At 52.2% G+C, this 19,715-nt stretch overlaps 6 protein-coding genes across 6 annotated transcripts; 3 read left to right on the top strand and 3 right to left on the bottom strand.

Annotated features, from left to right (window-relative positions):
- Positions 1-1,640: 1,640 nt before the first annotated feature.
- Positions 1,641-2,739, bottom strand: AA0111_g3009 (Mitochondrial oxaloacetate transport protein; the record flags this gene model as incomplete). The annotated part of the gene is made up of 4 exons (XM_028648845.1): positions 1,641-1,733; positions 1,787-2,534; positions 2,589-2,663; positions 2,723-2,739. 4 exons carry the CDS (start codon positions 2,737-2,739, stop codon positions 1,641-1,643), a joined length of 933 nt encoding a protein of 310 aa, XP_028509404.1.
- A 440-nt stretch (positions 2,740-3,179) lies between these two features.
- Positions 3,180-4,349, top strand: AA0111_g3008 (hypothetical protein; the record flags this gene model as incomplete). Its single annotated transcript, XM_028648844.1, has 2 exons — positions 3,180-3,281; positions 3,333-4,349. The coding sequence occupies 2 exons, from the start codon at positions 3,180-3,182 to the stop codon at positions 4,347-4,349; spliced, it is 1,119 nt and encodes a 372-aa protein (XP_028509405.1).
- Positions 4,350-4,763: 414 nt separating this feature from the next.
- On the bottom strand, positions 4,764-6,411 carry AA0111_g3007 (hypothetical protein; the record flags this gene model as incomplete). Its single annotated transcript, XM_028648843.1, has 3 exons — positions 4,764-5,832; positions 6,069-6,214; positions 6,295-6,411. 3 exons carry the CDS (start codon positions 6,409-6,411, stop codon positions 4,764-4,766), a joined length of 1,332 nt encoding a protein of 443 aa, XP_028509396.1.
- Positions 6,412-7,749: 1,338 nt separating this feature from the next.
- On the bottom strand, positions 7,750-8,751 carry AA0111_g3006 (hypothetical protein; the record flags this gene model as incomplete). Its single annotated transcript, XM_028648842.1, has 1 exon — positions 7,750-8,751. The coding sequence occupies one exon, from the start codon at positions 8,749-8,751 to the stop codon at positions 7,750-7,752; it is 1,002 nt and encodes a 333-aa protein (XP_028509397.1).
- A 4,154-nt stretch (positions 8,752-12,905) lies between these two features.
- On the top strand, positions 12,906-13,148 carry AA0111_g3005 (hypothetical protein; the record flags this gene model as incomplete). Its single annotated transcript, XM_028648841.1, has 1 exon — positions 12,906-13,148. One exon carries the CDS (start codon positions 12,906-12,908, stop codon positions 13,146-13,148), a length of 243 nt encoding a protein of 80 aa, XP_028509398.1.
- Positions 13,149-18,864: 5,716 nt separating this feature from the next.
- AA0111_g3004 (hypothetical protein) lies at positions 18,865-19,681 on the top strand (the record flags this gene model as incomplete). The annotated part of the gene is made up of 2 exons (XM_028648840.1): positions 18,865-18,981; positions 19,034-19,681. The coding sequence occupies 2 exons, from the start codon at positions 18,865-18,867 to the stop codon at positions 19,679-19,681; spliced, it is 765 nt and encodes a 254-aa protein (XP_028509399.1).
- Positions 19,682-19,715: the final 34 nt, after the last annotated feature.

Genomic DNA, 19,715 nt, shown 5'->3' with positions numbered 1-19,715 from the left:
CGCGGGTACAGCAAACGCAACCACCAAATGATGACAGTTCTGATCTCCAAATCATAGCCTGACAGGGTCTAGAGCACCGACGATCCAAGAACCCTGAGGTTGTGCTACCAGTCGGCTCCCCTCGACCTCAAGCTGCACGACATATTCGTGATGGAGAGAATGAAGCAACGTGCCCCGCTATTGGGCGATCTTACGCCTATGTCTGGATCTCTGAGCGACATTTTCAAACAGCATCCAGTAAAACCCGATCCTCGGCTGTAACAACGTCTGCAACAGACGGGCTGTGTGTCGCTTCCCTCAAAGTCGATCGCCGTTCTGCAAACATCTAAATCGCCTCCAAGACACGTCCCTTGATCCGCGGAGAAGACATTTCGCCTTTGCGGACCACGGCGCACTGCGGACGACAGCGCAATACTTACTGTCGTGCTCACACTCTGCTCGTCTGTTTGTGTAACAAACTTACGTTTCCTGCTCTCCAATCTCGCACTCCAACCATGCACTCCAGCTTACGCTGCATTTGCTACAGCATCTCCTGCACTCCGCACTGTCGCGCAACCACGCATCCTCACCTCATTCGCTCAGCATTATCGTCAAACTGCAAGTAGTCACGAGCCCTAACCCCGTCAGAATCAAAATCTACTCTCCAACTCGCGCATCGGCGGCTTCCACACTCGCCTTGTCGTTTACGAGAAAGGCAGGCGCTGGCTTTGTGTGCGTAAACAGGGGCACTCAACTCGGCTCCTCGTCCGAAAATCGACGCAACGCATGACGACCCAACTGCATTCGTAGCGCCATGCATGAGGATGAGGCTCAGTGTGCGTTGGAAAAAAACTCATTCTTTACCGACAAAAAGCAATACGAAGGATCAAATGAGCGCCACATACACAGTCATGTCACGACTGCAAACTTGGTTTGTGTCAGGCACCAATGACAAGCTCTTTGACACCACATTCCTTTAGGTTGTGATTCGCCGGAGAAGTTTTCCAATACAGTTGGCGAGTGGGTCAAGATCTTAGTATACGATCACGCTCATGGCCCGAGAGGGCATTCCCGTCCCGCTCTTGGCAGCTATCCAGGTATCTCCTGAACGGTGAAGAATACAGCCCAAAAAGGTAATTCGGGCGAAGAAGACATGTTGTGTTCGTAAAGAGGATAACGGAAAAGAACTCCAACACGCTACTCATTCCTACGAGGATGGACCGATTTGCATACCAAGACCTTCTTTCATCTGACTACAAGTCAGCCCACCGATTCGTGTCACGAACAATTGGCCAATGGCTTTTACTTGTCGATTGGCTATCAAGTCAACATCAGCCATATCTGCTCCTTCAACTGCTTCTCTCCTAAGATGACCAACTGTCGCGGAAGAATGCAAATCGGAAGAGTTGGTGATGCGAGGGATATTCTCATATTCAAAATATACAGTGGTCACCTGCTAGCTGGTATTGGTGTCAGTATCTATCCAACTCTTCTTCTCAACAGTCTCGACTTTTGTACAAAGTGTTCCGCCATCATCTCGCGGTTAGTCCTACGAGTCGCATCGAACCATGTTGTCTCGTAAAGTCTCATACGCCGTATCTGACGCCGGGCATGTATAGGCAATGTGTACGTCTAGCCTACAGCCGCCAAGCAGTCTCTACTCACATGTTCGCTTTGGTATCTGCGGGCAGTATCCGGTCTTCTACCAAACGCATGAGCTTGATGGTTTGTTCAGCGAGTGTAAGGGTCAGGATCTACTCGATGGTTAGCAATAGTTCGCTTGTCTTGTCTAGTTGTGCCATCATACCGTATGTGGCAGAATACGCGCCAGATGGGCAAAGTAGCCCTTGTACAGAGCGAAAATACCCTCTGTCTTGACTGTTCGGCTCAAGCAGTCGAATGCCGATGTGTATAGGTTGCCGGTCTGGTTGTACATTCGCGACATGATTGTGTCTGGAGGATGCATGACACAGCATACAACGAAGCCGCTCGCGGTACTGCTAGCAATATGCAGCGGCATTCCCTCTTCCATACCCAGATGTTTTACCAGCCTCCTCTTGGCGAAGAAGTATGTGGGAAGTTGTACAGAGCTGCCGAAACCTGTGCGGACCATGGCTGGCCCTACACCTCTGTACAGGCCCTTGATGCCCTCGGCGCTGTATATTTGTCGCATACCGTCGATGGCGTTTTTGTATTTATGTTGTGTGCCGACGGGCAGGAAGGGTGAGTAAGATTGTAGGCGCGTCTTTACGAGGAAGAATGGAGAGCCGGCTGCTGCACCCAGAATGCCAGATGAAGCACCTGCAAAGAGGTTGATGCCAAAGGATTGTACGGCCGCGTCGCTGTAGACGACGTTGGTGAGGGTCTTGCGAATGGGTTCGTAGAAGCCTAATCGGCAGCCGTTCAAGGTCATCTGGTAGATGTAGGCACACCCAAGCCCCCGTAGCAATCCTCTTGGTCCTTCATTCTTCAAGATGACGTTCACACCGTGGAAGACACCTCTGTATAACCGCGGCGCGTCGGTCTTCGCTTTAAGCTCGCCTTGTAGTTGTAAACTGGGCGATCGTCAACGAATTGGTTGCGCAGGCGTTTCGAGAGAGAAAGCGCACCGGATTTTGACGGTCTCGAAGCCGTGGGTTACTGTGACTGCACCGCATGCTGCTATGCCGCCGGCGATGAAGGAGCTGTTCGGGAGGCATTAGTATACAGCATATGGTGTGGGGACCTGGAGATGAGCACCTACCCAAGAGTTGTAGACATTGTGAAGCTCTATGCGACTAGGGCGCGAGCTGGTCGGAAAAGTGCCCGGGTACGGGAGATGTATTCGACTGTGACTATGACGTGTGTGACGGCGCAACCATGGATTGAAGAAGACTGGGGTATGTAGGGATTAGGAGCACAGGTGAAAGCAGGCGCACTCTGGCCTGGTAGACGGATTGCGGTCAAATTGGCAATGCTGGGGAATGGTGAAAGTGAATAATCGAGGACCCGTTCCGGTTTCGGCTCGGGATCAGCAGCTACGTAAGACGGCCTGGACCCACTTCTTTCCATTTGTTGCAACTCTTCAGCGCATTCCGCCGGCTCTAGTTGTCCCACGTCGCGTCGCGTGTAGTCCATTTTACACCCGCGCTGATTCGCTCACTGGGCAGGTGGAGATGAATGCACCTGTTGCAGCACACGACTAGGAGACCAACACTGCCATGGCTGGGTCAGCGACGCCCGGCGGAGGCCCTCCTCCACCGCCTGCAGGGCCGCCGACACAGAAAGTCAGCGACGTCATAACAAGCTTCCGGCCTCAGAGGGTGAGACCAAGACACAGGTGCACATGTCCGCAATATACTGACACCTGCCAGCGCTTCAAATCTGGCGGCCGGGGCACCGCCGTCACCTCGCTCGACTTTGACGACTCGGGCGAGCTAGCCATTGTCGCACGCGACGACGACACGCTCCAGATCTACAATTGCAAAGAAGGCAAGCACGCCAAGGAGCTCAAGAGCCAGAAGTACGGCGTGCATCTGGCGCGCTTCAGTCACCATGCGCAGAGCATAATCTATGCCAGTACAAAGGTCGACGATACCATCCGCTTCCTCTCCACACACGACAACTCGTACATCCGCTACTTCAAGGGCCACAGCGACACCGTCACCTCCATCGCCCTGTGTCCGTCCAAGGACGATTTCATAAGCTGCTCAAAGGACAACACGGTGCGCCTGTGGAATCTGCAATCGCCAAACTATGTAGGTCTGCTTAACCTCCATGGACCCTACCTTGCTGCCTACGATCCTTCTGCCACCGTCATTGCCATCGCCTCACCACCTACACAAAACGTCCTCCTCTACGATATGCGCAACTACGACAAGCCGCCCTTTGCAACATTCGACATCCTCGACATGGAGCAGCGCTTCATGGGAGGCCAGAAGGTCGACTGGACCAAGATTGAGTTCACCAATGACGGCAAGAGTTTGATCATTGCGACAAACGGAAGCGGCCACTTCGTCCTCGACGCCTTCTCAGGTGACTTGACACATTTCTGCTACCGCAAAACTGGCTCCTCGGGGCGTCTCCCACCCAGCGCCTCCACTACAAATACCACAGGCGCCAAGCCCGATGGTCATACTCCGGCAAATGGACAGGGCGATGTGTGCCTTACGCCAGATGGCAAGTTCCTGATTGGAGGCAGTGGAGAAGATGGCCTCCTAGTCTGGGACATTTCCAAGCCACCAACGCCAAATAATATGCTTGAGCCTATGGAGAAGCTTCCAGGACAGGGCAAGAGCGCTGTTGTCGGTTACAATCCGAGGACCAACCTGCTGGCGACTGCGGATAAGGATCTATATCTTTGGCAGCCGGATCCCGATCTCATGATCTGAAAGAAAAAAGGGTCCCAGTTCGTTATAAAGAATGAAGCATGGCTGGATATAAGCTTGGGCAACAAGAGAAGCAAGGATAGGATAGGCACATTGCCTGACCAAGGAGCAAAACATGAGACACCCTCCGCCCATTTCTCGCCTAAGAAAATCGAGAGAGCAAACATGTGTACTCAAACATGTGTAGTCTGCAAGTCGACTACAATGTACAATAAACCGGGGGAGATACTGAAATGCGAACGGGTGACCGAAAGTGTAAACTTGGTCACAGATAATCATTATGTAGCGAACATGGTTGAACAATCTACGTTTTACCCAAAGACGGGTACTCTTCTTACTACGTCTGCCCAAATCATGTACCAATCGAGTATTTGCATCATAGTGACAGAATGCCCTATTACTTTTAGGTCGATCCCTTCATTCATCGTCCTCCCAACCCTGAGGCAACCATCCGATAGGCTTGGGTTTCCACATGCCCAGCATCTTGGTTGGCCCCTTGACCTTCTCCTTAACCACATCCTCTTTGCCTTCATTTTCTCTAACCGGTAAGGCCCGCTCAATGCTCTCGACTTGAACATCGACATCCATCTTCTCACCAGTTCCATCCGCCCTAGCAGCATCAAGCACTACTCGCCATGATTTCTCATTCGATACACTTCCCTCCTCCAGTAACTTGTCAGCCAGTTTCAAATTCCAAAATGTAGGATCCGAGAAACAGTGACTAAGAGTCAGTGCCACAACATCATTCTTCGCGGTTTGTCTCAAGGCTGCCCAGTCCTTTGACGTGAGGAGATGTAGTGCCCATCCATGCAGACCTTCCCGAACAGGATCCATCTCCGGGTGCACCATTTCTCTTGATGGGGCATTCATGAAACCTGTAAGATGCGCAACCAGTCCGGCAAAGTTCAAGACGCTGTTGCAGAAAGCGCGTAACAAAGGTGTCCAGATGATAAATGCGCCAGACATGGTACTGCCCAACTTTTTATCCGTGGGTAATATCATCTTCCCTTGCACAAGTAGCTCTAGTAGCACGCGTTGCGTGTGCGAAGAAGGTGTCGTCGTAGCATTAGGAGCAAAACGAAGATTGTATGTGGACAGAGCTGTTTCGGCAGCTTTGGTGTCGTCTTTCTTCCTATTCTTGATCTCACTTTTCCGCTCTTTGACATATGCTTTGAGGATACTCTGGAGTTTCTCTCGCACCACTTCCCTGCTCTGGACACCGAGTTCTTCATCTTCTTCTGCTGCGACGAGTGCACTGCCGGTCTTGAATGCATGGTCCAGTTGGATCCAGTACCACTCCCAGAGCCACTCGAGCGAGTCGGTAGCAGCCCGCTTTAGCTCTGCGAGGGAAGGGAGGTGCCGGTGGACGATGCGGTGGCGGGTTTCCAGGAGGGTAATGGGGAGTTGAAGGGATTTCCCTGGGGGAAACCATGAGGGGCGGTCGCGGGTCAAGTCGATTTGCGTATCTGCTATGCCGGTTACGAACCTATTGGGAGTTAGAAAGAAGGTGTGAACAGTGCTTCATAAGACAGAAGTGATAATAAGATTGACATGAACTTGACAAAAACGTAGAGAGAAGAGATGATTCGAAAATCGGATGAATTGGAGAGAAGAACAGAATCCATGCAGAATCTAGAGACACATTGAACACGCCCATATCCAGGACAGAGAGACAGTTGGGGAGTGGGATGTTCCTTGGATCACAACATTCGACAAACCTACCTTGATATCGCAGTAGCATACAGCAGCCGCAGTGCGTTGTGTTGCAAATCGCCCCGTGCATCTTGAAGCACTACATCCACAATGTCTGCTGTCGAGTCTAGCAGCAGTGGCAATCCATCAGGTTTCCGTAGTCGCCAAGCAAACACCTACCTCTCATCAGCACACTGTGGCTGTGGACCTCAGAAAAAGTACTCCCTGTAGGTCGTGTGATTCCATCTTAGCTTACCTTGTTAACTGCTTTCTCTTTCCTACTAGTTTCTGGACTGTACAGGTCCTGGCGCAGCTGAAGCAGCTCCTCACTATCGCGCCACGCCGTGACAGCAAATCGTGTATGCGGTTCCATATTTAGCACTCGAGTAGTCGCGCAGCTGGACGCGTTTGTGCAGTCGACAGCTTCAAAGTCTGCGATTGGCTAGCCGATACGTTGCAGATGGAGGCACGTGAACGCGTGTTGGCCATCACTAAAAGGAAATTTGCTCAGTCTTCCAGGTGTGCATATCGATAAGCGCTACGAGTTTGACCACCACTTTTCGAATCGAGACAATGACGCAAGGACCACCCGGCAAAACCATGGAAGTCCTTTTTTCTTTTCAAGGCTGAGAACTCAATCTCGCAACCCCATCTTCTGGAACCTTTCTCGTCTGAAATCTTAATCCGCGCTACTTGCTTAGTCTCCGGTGAGAGCCTTGACGGGATGGAAACATGAGCGTGGCAGCCAACAATTCGGTTAGCTGGTAAACTTCGGCCCTAGCGGGTGAATGTGCTCTGATGTTCGGTCAGGGCAACTGAAGCGGGTCTGGCCGATGTTGACCGGTGCTGAGCGAGGTGGAGGACGATTCTGCAGCTTCCACAATCTGCCGCACAGAGCTGCGTGGCTCGCCCCGGGTGACGGCTTAAAGATCGGTCGGACCGCAGAGTGTCAGCGTCGCTTCGCTTTGACGTGGTGGGTGCGTGTTTTGCACCATCATGCCACTTCGTGAGGCTGCTGAATTATTTTACAGTCTTCGGTCCTTTACCGGGCGATGTGACACAATTGCGCGTTGACCGATCTGCATCACACTAGGACCTAAAGGACGGGCCCGGAGGACGGCGGCATGTCGCCGACGTGTGATTTGCTGTGTCTTGTACTGGCCGCCTTACACACTACAGAGTACGTGGGTTCGGTACACTAAGGGCTGGTACATGGCGGCTTGCGCCGAGACAAATGTACGTTGGGACCATGGTTATACGAGAAGGCTAGAAGCGTTGAAGAAGCTTGTGGGCTGTGGAGGTCGAGGATTGACGTTGTCACGGCGAAATGCGAATACTGGAGCAGCTTGAAGCAGGAAGCACCTTCCCTTCTCGTCGATGGTGGACCTCGGATGCTGCCCAGGCCTATGTACCATTCGATGACTCATGGAGCCAAGGTAATCAAAGTCGTCACAGTAGGGTGAGGAATCGAAGTTTGATGTAATGTGGTTGATCTGGTTGATGCTACTATCTGACTACATCATGTTCATCTGACCTCATAGTGAGCGATGCAAAGCCTCACTCTACTGCCACTAAAGGCTGGGTATCTCTAAAGTCTTTTCCGGTTCCAAGTGGAACCATGCAAAACGCCTCGCTGTGCTAAAAGAATTCGCCTCGAAAAATATGCTGGTGCTCCTGTATCGTAGTCGCACGTTTGAAACAAAGATCCGGCTCATAGCCATCCATATCCCAGCCCGGCGTCCCGCACCGGCATGGTGGGCTGCTTCATCTGTTGAAACCACCATTCCTTGGTAACCGACTCGTCCTCGTCAAAGAAGAAGCTCTGTCCCTCCATGTTGCCAGGTGTTTGAGCCTTGACGTGGACAGGAAGGTGCTGGCTCTGCTGCACTGCCGGCAAAGGTGGAGATGGCTCTTCGACACTGGCCTCTGAGCTGGCGTCATCATCCTCCTCTTCGCCCTCCTCTTCCTCCGGTGGTTGCCAAGTCTCCTCAAGCTTGAGACCTTTTCCTGTTCCTTCAGTGAGAGAGCCCCAACTCAGTGATGGCTCAGGTGCGTCGTACAGGCCCAATGCAACAAGCTTCTCACCATCGTCGTCTTCCATATCTTGATCTTGCTGAGCAGGGTGTTGAATAGGCAGGAAGTTGGAAGATGCCTGTGCTTGGTTCTTTTGGGCCCATTGCTGCAGGTACCAGGGCAAAGCTTCGGTAGAAGGAGTGTTGAGCGAAGAATGAACGTAGCCGGGTGTGTGTTGGGACCATCCACATTCTGACTGGGTGTTGGCATAAGTCGAAGCACCAGTCATAGGCTCGAACATGGAGTTGCGTGTAGACAGGGAGTAGAAATCAGAACCGTGGTGAGAGTCACGGTCTGATGGGGAATAATGTTGTGACCATTGCTGATGGGGCATAGGTTCGAAGTAATTCGTTTGCTGTGAAGCCTGGAAATGTGACGACGACGGGTGCCAGCTAACTGGTCTGTTCTGTTGTGGCCGCTCTTCCTCCTCCTCCTGTGACACGCCAAACATCATCCTGTAGTGGTCGTCTAGAGTAGCATAAAGCTTGGTCTCCGTCGTAGTCTTCCTCCTCTCCATGGCTTTTGGACTGTTGTGGTGGCTTTTTGTCTTCTCAACGCGTGATGATCTGCATGGTGCTTGGCTTCCAGAGCTCCGAGAGGTACGTCGGTGAAGCTGTGAGGTTTGCATGTGGCCGGACATGTTGGCGAGGTGGTATGGTGGGAGGGCAGTGATCATACACAGTCGAAGAGGAGATGTCTCGAGTGGTTTGTATATGTGTGTGCTAGTAGGCGGTTGTATCGGGTGCAATCACTCTTGTCTGACTTGGAAGCGTGACTGGCTTGGGGGCATCTGCATAGGTATATGGACTGCCAAGAGATATAGACACATCAGGAAGGGTGGATGGGGAGATTGAAGTAGCGTAACCTCGCGGCAAGAGTCATGGTACAAGGCATACCAGGGCTAGGCTAGCGAAACTCAAGAACAGCTAATAGTGGAATAGATGCAGACAAGGAACGGGAGTGTATTGACTACACGGAGCCACCAAGGGATGGCTCGGTGAGGGAGCGCTGTGACGACTAGGGCCAGTGGCACGGCTGGAACGATCAACGAAAGGCATAGTGCAGAAAGCGAAAAGGAACGCTTGGAATGACCAAATCACAAGACAGGGAAGGCAGACGAGGGAGGCGTACCATGTATCATGGCGCAACGCGCAACGGAGCATCCGTGCAGCTAGACGACGGCCGGCTCATGGAGAGCAGACAAGGGAACCACAACGCCCGCCACGATGATGGCAGAATGCGGTAGTGCGACTAGGCCCTGTACAGACGTGCAGTGCGACTCAGCTGGGCTCCGCACCGGGGTTGAGTGTCGTGTGCATGGGGCGGTGGCCCTCAAGGCGGTCAACTAGCCTTAGGGTTGTTGTACGTACGGAGCCTGAAGGACGCTCGCACTCGGCAGCGTCATGTTTTAGCCGCGTCTGAGGGTAGCATGATTAGTGGAAGAGGACCGGCGATACTCCAGGGCGACATGGGCGTTGGTGTGGGAGGCATGCATGTTCATGGTGCATATCAAGCAGAGATCCGTGTCGGCGCCAGCAGCATCGCGAGATCAGGGGCGGATGGGGCTTCAAACTTTGGTTGGCGCAGTAGTTTCGGAAAGGGTTGGAAAGCGAGGTTGGGTCCTGCTGCGCTACTTCTCCTTCACAGCAGTCGACACGCTAGTAGGCGCAGCCAATCACTGCCACCCGCGAGAGTGAATCGGTCCACTATACCCGCTCCCAGCACCTCCTGCTTGGTCGCGCGTGCAGCCGGCAAACCACACTGCTGGCCCACGGTATCCAAGCGCGATCTGGGGTGGGCGCTGCTCCGATGCCTTCATTGGCCTTCTCCTAGCCGAGCGTCTTCCAGAAATCGACATGCAGCTAGTCAACCCCTGCCGCCTGCAACGGGGACGGGCGAGTCGATGACATGGGACTTTGCAGATGGGTGCACCGATGCAGTATCAGACACATGCATCACTGGCTGAGGTCACACAGCCAACGGCGGGCCACTCGCGGAGATTGGAGCAATCAGCGTAGAGCCCTCGCCTGGCACAGGCATGTCATCAGCCTTGCATACTGACTACGCTGCAAACGCCTGAGCAGTATGAGCACACCGGACGCAAGAAGCCGCCTGTCCATCGGTCGACCCCCCGGCGTGGGTACATGTGCCGCCACGACGGGTTACGCCTAAAGTACGCCCACCCCCCGTACTTGTGGTTGTGTCGAGTCTGACACCCTTGTTGGACTTAGGCAGCGCCGAGGAAAAGCACTTTAACCTTTGGCCAGCGCCGGGCTCCACCTAGGCACGCCTTGAAACCATGTGCACGCTGCCAACGTCGAACATCGGGCTTGGACAACCGAGTGACCGGCTGGTTGATCCAAACACAGACGCTGTGACCCAAGTCAACACTGAACCGCTGCATCACGCCCGGCAGTCTTGACCACCGGGCACAGTGCGGCCGACATGGCGATACGCGCGTTCACATGGTGGCATGTCATTCTCCTTGCGAGATCGTCTAGCACTGCAAATAGTCTGCCTATACACTAGGTTAAAACCTATTATAGGACGCCGGTACTTCGTTCAACGTCGCGGTGGGTGGAGTGGATCCGTTCATTACGATAAATGTTGGCTGCAACTAATACGAAGCACAAAGTCTGGCTGCGCCGCGGTGACAAAGCAGCGAGCTTGCGTGGTGAGGATCCATCTCAAGAAGTCTGCCGCTACCATCTACCGTTATTGGCAGCACGGCTGTCTCAACCAAGATGACAAGCGGGTTGATATGATCCATTCCAACGACAAGGCCTTCACACCTCCCTGAGCGACCCCACGGTGACCAGGCCCAAAGTGGTAATGCCGTTCGACAACCAGAAATGAGAAAATCCCCGCGTGGCTGATGAGACGCAGCCGAAGCGCCGAGAGACCAACCCTGGCCTCGTCCCGCCTGAATGATCGACAGCGGTCCAACGCGGCGCAAGGATGTTTTTGGCGGTTCAAACGAACAGGATCATGTCAGGGGGCTTGCATCTTGTCGCCAAAAAGAGCATATGAAAGCTGCACTTGGGTCCTTGCATGGGGTGTCATTCATGGATGCACGCAAAAATGCATCGTCAACGTTTACTTGGCTGCAGCCAAGTGACATTAAAAATATGGCATACATTTTTACCACATGAAACCCAATCACAAAGCGGCTTTTCATGGCAACACTCGTGCAGGCGCCAGCACGCAGGATCTTTATTGTGCCAAAGAAGAAGTAACTAATATCACAGGTCCGTCATCAGCAAAGTGCACCGAATGTGAGCGTCAGTGAACGATATTGCAACTAGCGCGAGCCACAGGGAACGAATCAATGCACCGTGTCCCGTAATTCAGCACATCCCGCGTATCACACCCAGTCAGTATGACTCTGCAGCACACGGCCTCGGTCATTTTGATCCACGAAAAATTACGGCGTAGCTGTGCCACTTGTGCATCACGAGACGGATACGTTAACAGGAAAAGTAAGCACCGAGCTGTCACCGGAACCTGTTCTGCACAGCGTCGCTTGATCGTGTTCACACAATCTGCGAACCGTCGAATCGAGGTGCTGAATGCTGACCCGCATTTTCCCATGGTCTTGTCTTGAGCTCATCCGTGGGAGGTGATAGGTCACGCAGCAGCACTGGGCACAACAGCGTCGGCAGACATTACACCATCTGGAAACCCGTGCCTACTAGCCGTGCTGCGCGTTACTGGTCTCATCAATCGAGATTGTGAACGCTGTAGTTTCAAGAAGGCTTTCTCCGGCATTATTCTGGCGAAATCGCTTGAATTGACGCGGCACGGGTACTAGACTCTTCAAAGTGTGTCAAGGCCAAGCGCTGCCCATCTCTGACAGCCCCAGTCCGGCAATCTGCAACACGGGAAGAAAAGCCCTTTAATGACGTATCAGCGGGTGGCCCACGAGTCGAGTGGGTCTCAAACGTGGCGCTGCATCGTCTCAAAGACTGTTGACAGAACAAAAATTGCGGTATGAGCGGCATCGCCTACACCATGCGAGCGAGCCACCCAGAAAGTCTTTTATGGCACGCCCTACCCTGTCGATAACATGATAATCTTGGCACGAGATTGCCTTTCTCAAGAATGTCTATCGCACTGCCATCGTCCTGGGCCTTTCAGAAGACCACTCATTAGATTTGAATCGGCTACGTGTTAATTCTCGGTCACGCAGCCCTAACCAAGCGTCAGGTGAAGCACGCTGTAGACAAGTTGCATGAGGAATAATTCGTGGGCTCGGTAGCTGCATTACTTGTGGATGACGACGATCCTTAGCAAGGTGTTGGCTTGTCTTTGTGATGCGTGTTCTAGACTCCTTGTCGGCCCATGCGAACGTGAAATTCTCTCTTGCGGGCGCGGCGGCACTTTATCCTTACCCTTGGTGCGAGCATTAGCCTCACTAGGCGGCTCGAGAGCCCACTTGCTCAACGTCGACAACTCCCTGTCCAATCGCCGTGCTCCGTTGAAGCCTCCTGGGTGCTTCGATCAGCAGCCACACTAGCTCGTCGGTGAGCCTCCTTGCTGCTGCAAGTTGTGCTGGACGCAACCTTGACTATTTGCCGGCTCATAGTCCTACTGCACAACTCAAACAGGCACCAGCGGTACGACCTCCTACCGCATCTCATCTCGACATGTGCGTGTGACGCACGTCTAGAGAACCGGACACCGATGCCCCACTGAAAATAGCTAAAGGCTCACAACCATGGGGCAAGATGGCATTCCACATATACGATATGCGCTGGTAGCCGGGGTACGGGTCTGTCCAGTCAGACCGCCACTATGCCAACACCACCGCCGCCTACTCGCTTGTACGTGCAAGTTGCAGGTACATCAACATGGACAAGCCATGACGGTGCGGGCGAGCTTCCACATCACTTTTACCTAGCTAAGACGGCCGCACGAGCGCGACCAACCGTGGGTATCATGTACACGTCTGTACCTTCGCTTCACCCGAGCGCTGCAACTGATGAAACTTACCTGTCGGGCGATCCCATGCTAAATGTCTTACGACGCAGCAGCTGAAGCCAGCCTGCATCTCCGCAAAATCATCTCCACTTTACCAGGGCCCGGCGGTGACTCGGTTTCACGCGCAGTACGAGCGTTTGTTTTCCTTCTGCCGCTTCGCCGTGACCCTTCTGCTTGTCGCACCTCTTTAGGTCCAGTCTCTGCTTGCATCCGCCTCGAGGCCAATAGCTCTGATCCTTCAATGCAGCGACAATGCACCAGAAGGAGCCGTGGATCCGGCCATCATCATGAATCAGGGTGGTATTGAGGCGCTTGCTGCTGCAACCTGTGTCGGTATCGCAACTAATATAGAGCAAAGTTTCTCGATCAGCACTCTGCCACATTTGAGTATCCGAGGTCGGGCCACTCCAAGCATCATGCTTACCTTTTACAGTTACCACCACCGATCTGAGTCTTGTAATACTACGCACCAATACGGAAATCGTACTCCGCTTTAATATTCCAGCAGCACACCCCTAGTCGGAACCCTATACAGCAGTCGCTATTCGTTTGTAGCACATAGCTTGGTGTCCGCCAGTCATGCATCCGGCCGCCGTTACATCAGGCGATGTGTCAAATGCGATCCCAAGTTCGGTGCTACTGCGCGCATCACAGCTGACGAGGGCGGTCCTTTGCGTGAAGGTGACAATCCTTGAGTTGACAACTAAGACTCGCTTACGGAAGCTCCTATGCAAGTAGTTCCTCGTCAGGTGTATGACGGTGCAAACGGGTCCACGGATGCCATGCATGCGCCATGAATTTTTCCACCTCACCAGATCGGCGAATCGCCTATCTTTTCACTCTGGACATGCTCTAGGCTAAATTGTGCTTACGCGGCGATCTCAAAAGGCCGCTTCCACCACTGAGCGACGACCCGAAGTACCTTCTTTGTTCGCCTGCGATTATGCGCAGAAGCGGTCACACTTGCATGGTCCTGATTTGCGGGCCCTCAGTAAATTGAACGCCTATTTTTGGGCGCCCACGACAAAGATCTGATCGCTGCGTAAAGTATACGCAAGTCGCTTATTGCCCGACTTGCCGCATTCCCACCTGTCTGATGACCATGCCAGCCCGGCTTGCTCCTTCTTTGACATACCGATATTCTCACGGCGATGCGGCTAGTAGGCGCTTCATCAGCGCCCGCAACACTACCCCTCCTCGACCAGCATTAACAGCAATCCACAGTCTAGGATGTCCTGGAACTGCTCCAAACAGACCGCCCAAGGACAGCCTGCACGACAAAACCAGGTGGCTTAACTTCCGGACTGTGTTTCATCAACTTTTCTTTGCTTCCGCTTTTTCCGATCGTTCTCGCTCTCCAATACTGGCTGCCTAACTGCCCAACACTGAGTTGTCAGCCGCAGGCGGGTCGCATGTATGCACACCAAGTGGCACTATCTGCCCTCATAGTTACCCACCCATCATACGGTCAAATTTAATGGGGACATGCAGGTGCTGCACACGGTCATACTGGTGGTTTGGACCATTTACGCGAAGGATACATTTTCTCCGTTGATCAACAAGTACCACGATGACCCATGAACAACTCAAGATCTAGCTGCGAAAGTGCCACATCAGTTGCTTACGTCGTGTACGGATTTCCGGCCTCCTAACTGTTTTTTACACCGCGCGCTTCTACGTCGCTAGTCCTTTCGGCAGCATTGATGCATCTTGCAACAGGCGCCCTAATTATGCCACCCAAAATACTCCGGGGCATCATGTACCGTTTGCTCTACTGTGCCGCCTACATGAGGGAGCTAGATTACCGTTCGGGATCAAGAAGCTCCGGATCATCGCTACACGGATGCAACACTGACAATCGTGCCTTCAAGTGGAAGCTGGGAGCTCACAAAGTACCCAACACGTCGCGTTCCGTCTTCCCACCTATATCCATGTTCTTTCGTTACAAAATCCAGTCGTTGCATAGTCTAGCCTTGGAGGAGCTGCTGCCCATGGAGAGTGCCGGATACATAGAATCATACAGCCCAACAATCAGCTGATATCAGACGGTGCTATACAAGAGTAAGCGATAGACGACCTCGGGACGATGCCTAAGGGAGATCGTCAACATGTTGATCGCAGGCACGATCATCGCTGATGAGCAAATGCTCTACGTTGACATCATATACTTTCTCTTGCTCGTAATTCGCTTCAAACTCCACCACACATTTGAGGTTACTCAACAAAACTTTTACTGATTGCAGCCCTACCGATCGTCTTTATCGACCGATCAGGTGTATACACCTTTGTGTACATTGCGGGCCGATTTACGCATTATATCGCCACCGTCAAGCATGGCATAGCATAGCCCCAATCGCAAAAGCAGCGCCTCGCCACACATGTCACACACGCATCCATCCAACAACGGTCCGGCGAAAAACATGTCCCCACCCAAGCATTTCGCATTCAACATCCGGAGCCGCTTGCGCTTGTTCGCTACGCCACGGGAGGGTGTCATCAGACGGAGTTCGGTAGGCTGCCTATGCAGGACTGCCGATCGATGACGAAGACGTTGGGGTAGATGGAGTAGTGCGGGGCTTGTTCTTGCGCGAACATGTTGACATAAGCACAGTGTAAGTGTAAGTGTAAGGTTCAACTTTGAGCGGTGAGTAAGTTGGGATGTATAGAACCATCACTATCTATGTGTGGGTGTGCACATGTGTGAGCGTTGTCGCGGAAGCAGGAAGTCTTGGTCGAAAAGAAAATACGACACACCTTGGCGGAATAACTCGCTATGCTTGCTGTTGCCTTGAGAAAAAGATAAGTACGCCTTTATGCAACCAGATTTATGGGATACGAAAAAGCCTATACATCATATGTGCAATATAGTTGGGCTTATGAGCCGTATAGCGTAAAAACTATGGTTGAAGTTTTCGCCTTGGCTCATACTATGGTATCGCTACGCCCATGTCACCTGTTTTCCTTTCACGGTAAGTATCCCAAACCACGAACCTTGAACCTTTTCGCTTTTTCATATGCGGTTCTTTTTTCCCTGGTAACACCATGACCAATAAGGGACGAATCGGCGTGGAGGATCTCGAGCTGAGCAGTACCTCCAGACGTCCTGATGTCACTTAAATATAGTCCGCTTGATTCTCTTACCAGCCTGCACTGCACTCATGTCTACAAAACCTGTGTCAAGTTCCGAAGGTTTGCATTTTCCGTGCACTAGTCGCAGTGCAAGCACGTGAAATACCGAACTAGAACAGCGTCATTAGTTGGGACAACGACCGTGACCGACCATAGATGGATAGATCCTTTAGTCGCCCACCGTAAATCGGCAGAGAGACTTTGAAGCGTTGAACGACTTGGACCGGGGTATACAAACTTTGCTCGTAGTGCAGTGAACATGGCGTGCTGAGAGGTATATGCTCAACCCATTTTCGGCAGCACGCAGTGATCAAGTATTAGGTGAAACAGTTGGGTTTTGTGAATGATTCAGCATTGGCCTCATCTTGAATTTCAGGGAGGGCATCGCGCATGCGTCCTTGACTACAAAAAAATATTGATAGTGTATGGATGGAGCTCAGTCAGGCCAGAGTCATCTTGGATGCAAGAGTAATGGGTTTTGTTTTGCATTACAATATAAAGTCACTTCCTGGTCGGGTACAGCATCAAGATAACTCCTGAGATCTTGTCCGCACTGTGTATCACGCGTTTTGCGCAACCGCTTTCTTCGATGCTCTCGGAGTGAAGCCTATCTATTAAATTCGATGCAGCCCACAACAAGTATTGACAAGATGAGAGGGTTCGGGCAGAACACGACTTAGGTCTCTCAATCTACCAACCACAACTTGTGCTGATGGTCGAGTAAGGGCAGTGAAGTCACAACATACCGGCTGCCTTCTTGTACACGAGAAACATTATGCTTACTGACTGTTTCTTTTAGGCTATACCTACACTGAAAGAAAATACGGTACGTGTACTGTGACATATCTACCACTATGACCAATGAGACTCCATATACTATGTTGCTCCTCGAATGGAGAAGGCTGGCCTCTCCAGGCACGAGGATCTCAAGCCTCAGAATGTTCTCATACATTGCAATGACATATTACTCACCGACTTCGGGTTCAGGTAAATTCCTGCTTCGGCGTCGACATGCCAACGTTAATAATACACAGCCTAGACTTCTCCGATGACTCAGCTTCAACGACTACCGGGCGGGTGATACTCAGCGCTAGGAGTCTTGGAGTTTGAGCCCCGGAACCGAGCTAATGACATCTTCTCTCTTGGGTGTGTTCTGGTCGAGATGGTCTCAGGACTTTACGGGCACAGTCTCTCTGAAGCCAAGGATCATTGGAGGACTAGTAATTGGCAGTCCAGTTTGCGCGAAACCCAAAGGCGACATCCTCATAGCTTGCGTCACTGTCAGATCATCCTGTAAGCGACAGGCTCAACCCAATTGTGTACTTCCTACCAGCACTGCTAGTCACGAAACGGCTCGATCGAGGCCCGATTTCATAGAAGGGTAGGCAAGCATCTACTTACAACCCATCAAAAAGGCAATCAGTCCTCTTATAGAGGACGTTCTATTCCCGGTCACCAATAGGCTTGTCCAAAAAGGCAGCCATATCCATATCAGCCACAGGCGTCGACAAAATGTTGACCGACTCGCTGTCGGTATAGCTCCCAAGAAAGCGAACGCAATGGCGATGGTCGACTTGACGCATGACTCTAATCTCTCAAATGAAAGCAGTCATGATACTTTGGTGCAGCTTGAGCGGTTTTGGCCTTGCGATCTTTTTTCTTGCACACACTATGGGCGGTTCACAGGATCGTATTGTCACTTCTTCGACAACGCCGACCATTCCATCACCAAGGTGACGGTTCACCTCGAACACGTCTTCGTCGCCCTCAAACTCGTAGTGGTTGAACAAAATGTCGAGCATGCGATCTGGCAAGGAAGCCTGTGCCCACCGCATAAGCAATACGTCCTGATGATCATCTTATGATCTTAGGAATTCTAATATATGGTGGGTGTCTCTTAGTGAGCGTGGAAGCAGGGTCTCTCTTTGCTCAGGTTCGTAGAACACTCGTATTCTGTCTCGGTGGTGCTTGTCAGTTCTGCCACGCGATCTGATATCCAGCCCATCCCGGAATTCTTCACTAAACTCGACCCATTCGTTTGGGTTGTTGGCACTATTTGGCGATAGAGAACGATGGGGGGTTTCGCCTGGATTCCATACTGGAGCAGGTGTCGTCGGCTGGAGGTGAGGTAGGCCTGGCGCTGCCCCGCCTTCAGCCTGATAGTCAGGGCGCGGCTGAGCTTAGTCGTTGGTACAATCGGTTTTGGATCGTCTTAAGCCAAGTGGTGGGCCAGAAAGTCGAGCGGCCCGTCTCAGTCTATGTTTGGAGGTCTCCGTGCTGGTTAGGACGCGTTACTATACTGGTCCAAGGCATCGAGGCTGGGCATTGATCACTGAAAGCCTGCATCGTAACAGGCTAAGGCCGTGTAACAATGCCAAGACAGCTGACGGTAGGATTGGTGAGGAGGGTTAGCATGCACCTGCTCAGATTGAGACAAGACCCTCGTTACACGTGACTGTCGCTTAGACCTTCCCAATCGTATCGTCTATCCACATCTTGGATGCGACAAGCTATCGCAACCCTCCCCGCACCCATCATGGCTGGTTTTCAACGCTTGCTAGTTTTTAAACTGGCACATGTCACTTCGTTTCTGCTAGTACCGTGATACAGGAACGGATTGGTTTTTGCCAAACACCTCAGCACGATGCCTATCCAAGTAACGCGCATGAAAGAGGCCGATATAGACGGCGCAATCGATACCATACAACAAGCCTTCGCAAATGATCCCTACAACAATTGGGTATTTCCAGACCGCGAAAAGGTAACTCCCTCAACGCCCGTCTTCATGCACCTTACTAACAGCTATATTTCAGGTCTCCCTAGCGCGTAACCGCGTTTCTCTCACGCTACGATGCCGCTGGGGTATCGAGCATGGCCTCTTCCACGTCGCACGCGATACCGCAAATCCCTCTAAGATCCTAGGCTGCGCAATGTGGCTTCCACCCCGGCCAACTTCAGAACCCGAGTCCTGGTCACTATACCTTTCCTACTGGTATCTCTGGGCCAACCAAATACGCATGAATTTGTGGTACGGACGCGGCGGCCTCAGTACCACGCGATACTGGATATGGAAAGCGCGGCAGGCGGAAGCGCAGTCTGAGTTGTGGAAGGATCCAAAAGGGTACTACTTCTGCAACATCGTTACTGTGTTGCCAGAGTGTCAGGGTCAGGGCGTAGGGAGAGCCTTAATGGAAGAGGTTCTGAGTATGGCTGATAAAGAGGGGAGAAGTTGCTATCTGGAGAGTAGCAGGAGCGAGCCAAATATTGCCATTTATGAGAAGTTTGGATTTCGGCTGGCGAGGGAGATGGAGTGTAGGGATGGAGATGGAGAGAAGGACGCCATCAAGCTGTATTGCATGTTGAGGCAGCCAAGAGGCGGGCAGAGCCAGGAAACACTAGGGGGAGGAAACAAGAGTGCCGCTGCAGAAACAGCGGGTACTACACCAGAGATAGGGCAATGAGAACGTTGCAGTGAACTGGTGCGTGATAAATCTG

The sequence above is a fragment of the Alternaria arborescens genome (assembly GCF_004154835.1).
Source record: "Alternaria arborescens strain FERA 675 chromosome Unknown contig_5, whole genome shotgun sequence".
Lineage (NCBI taxonomy): Eukaryota > Fungi > Ascomycota > Dothideomycetes > Pleosporales > Pleosporaceae > Alternaria > Alternaria arborescens.
Note: the sequence above shows the minus strand (reverse complement) of the source record. Positions and strands in the feature narration are given on the sequence as shown.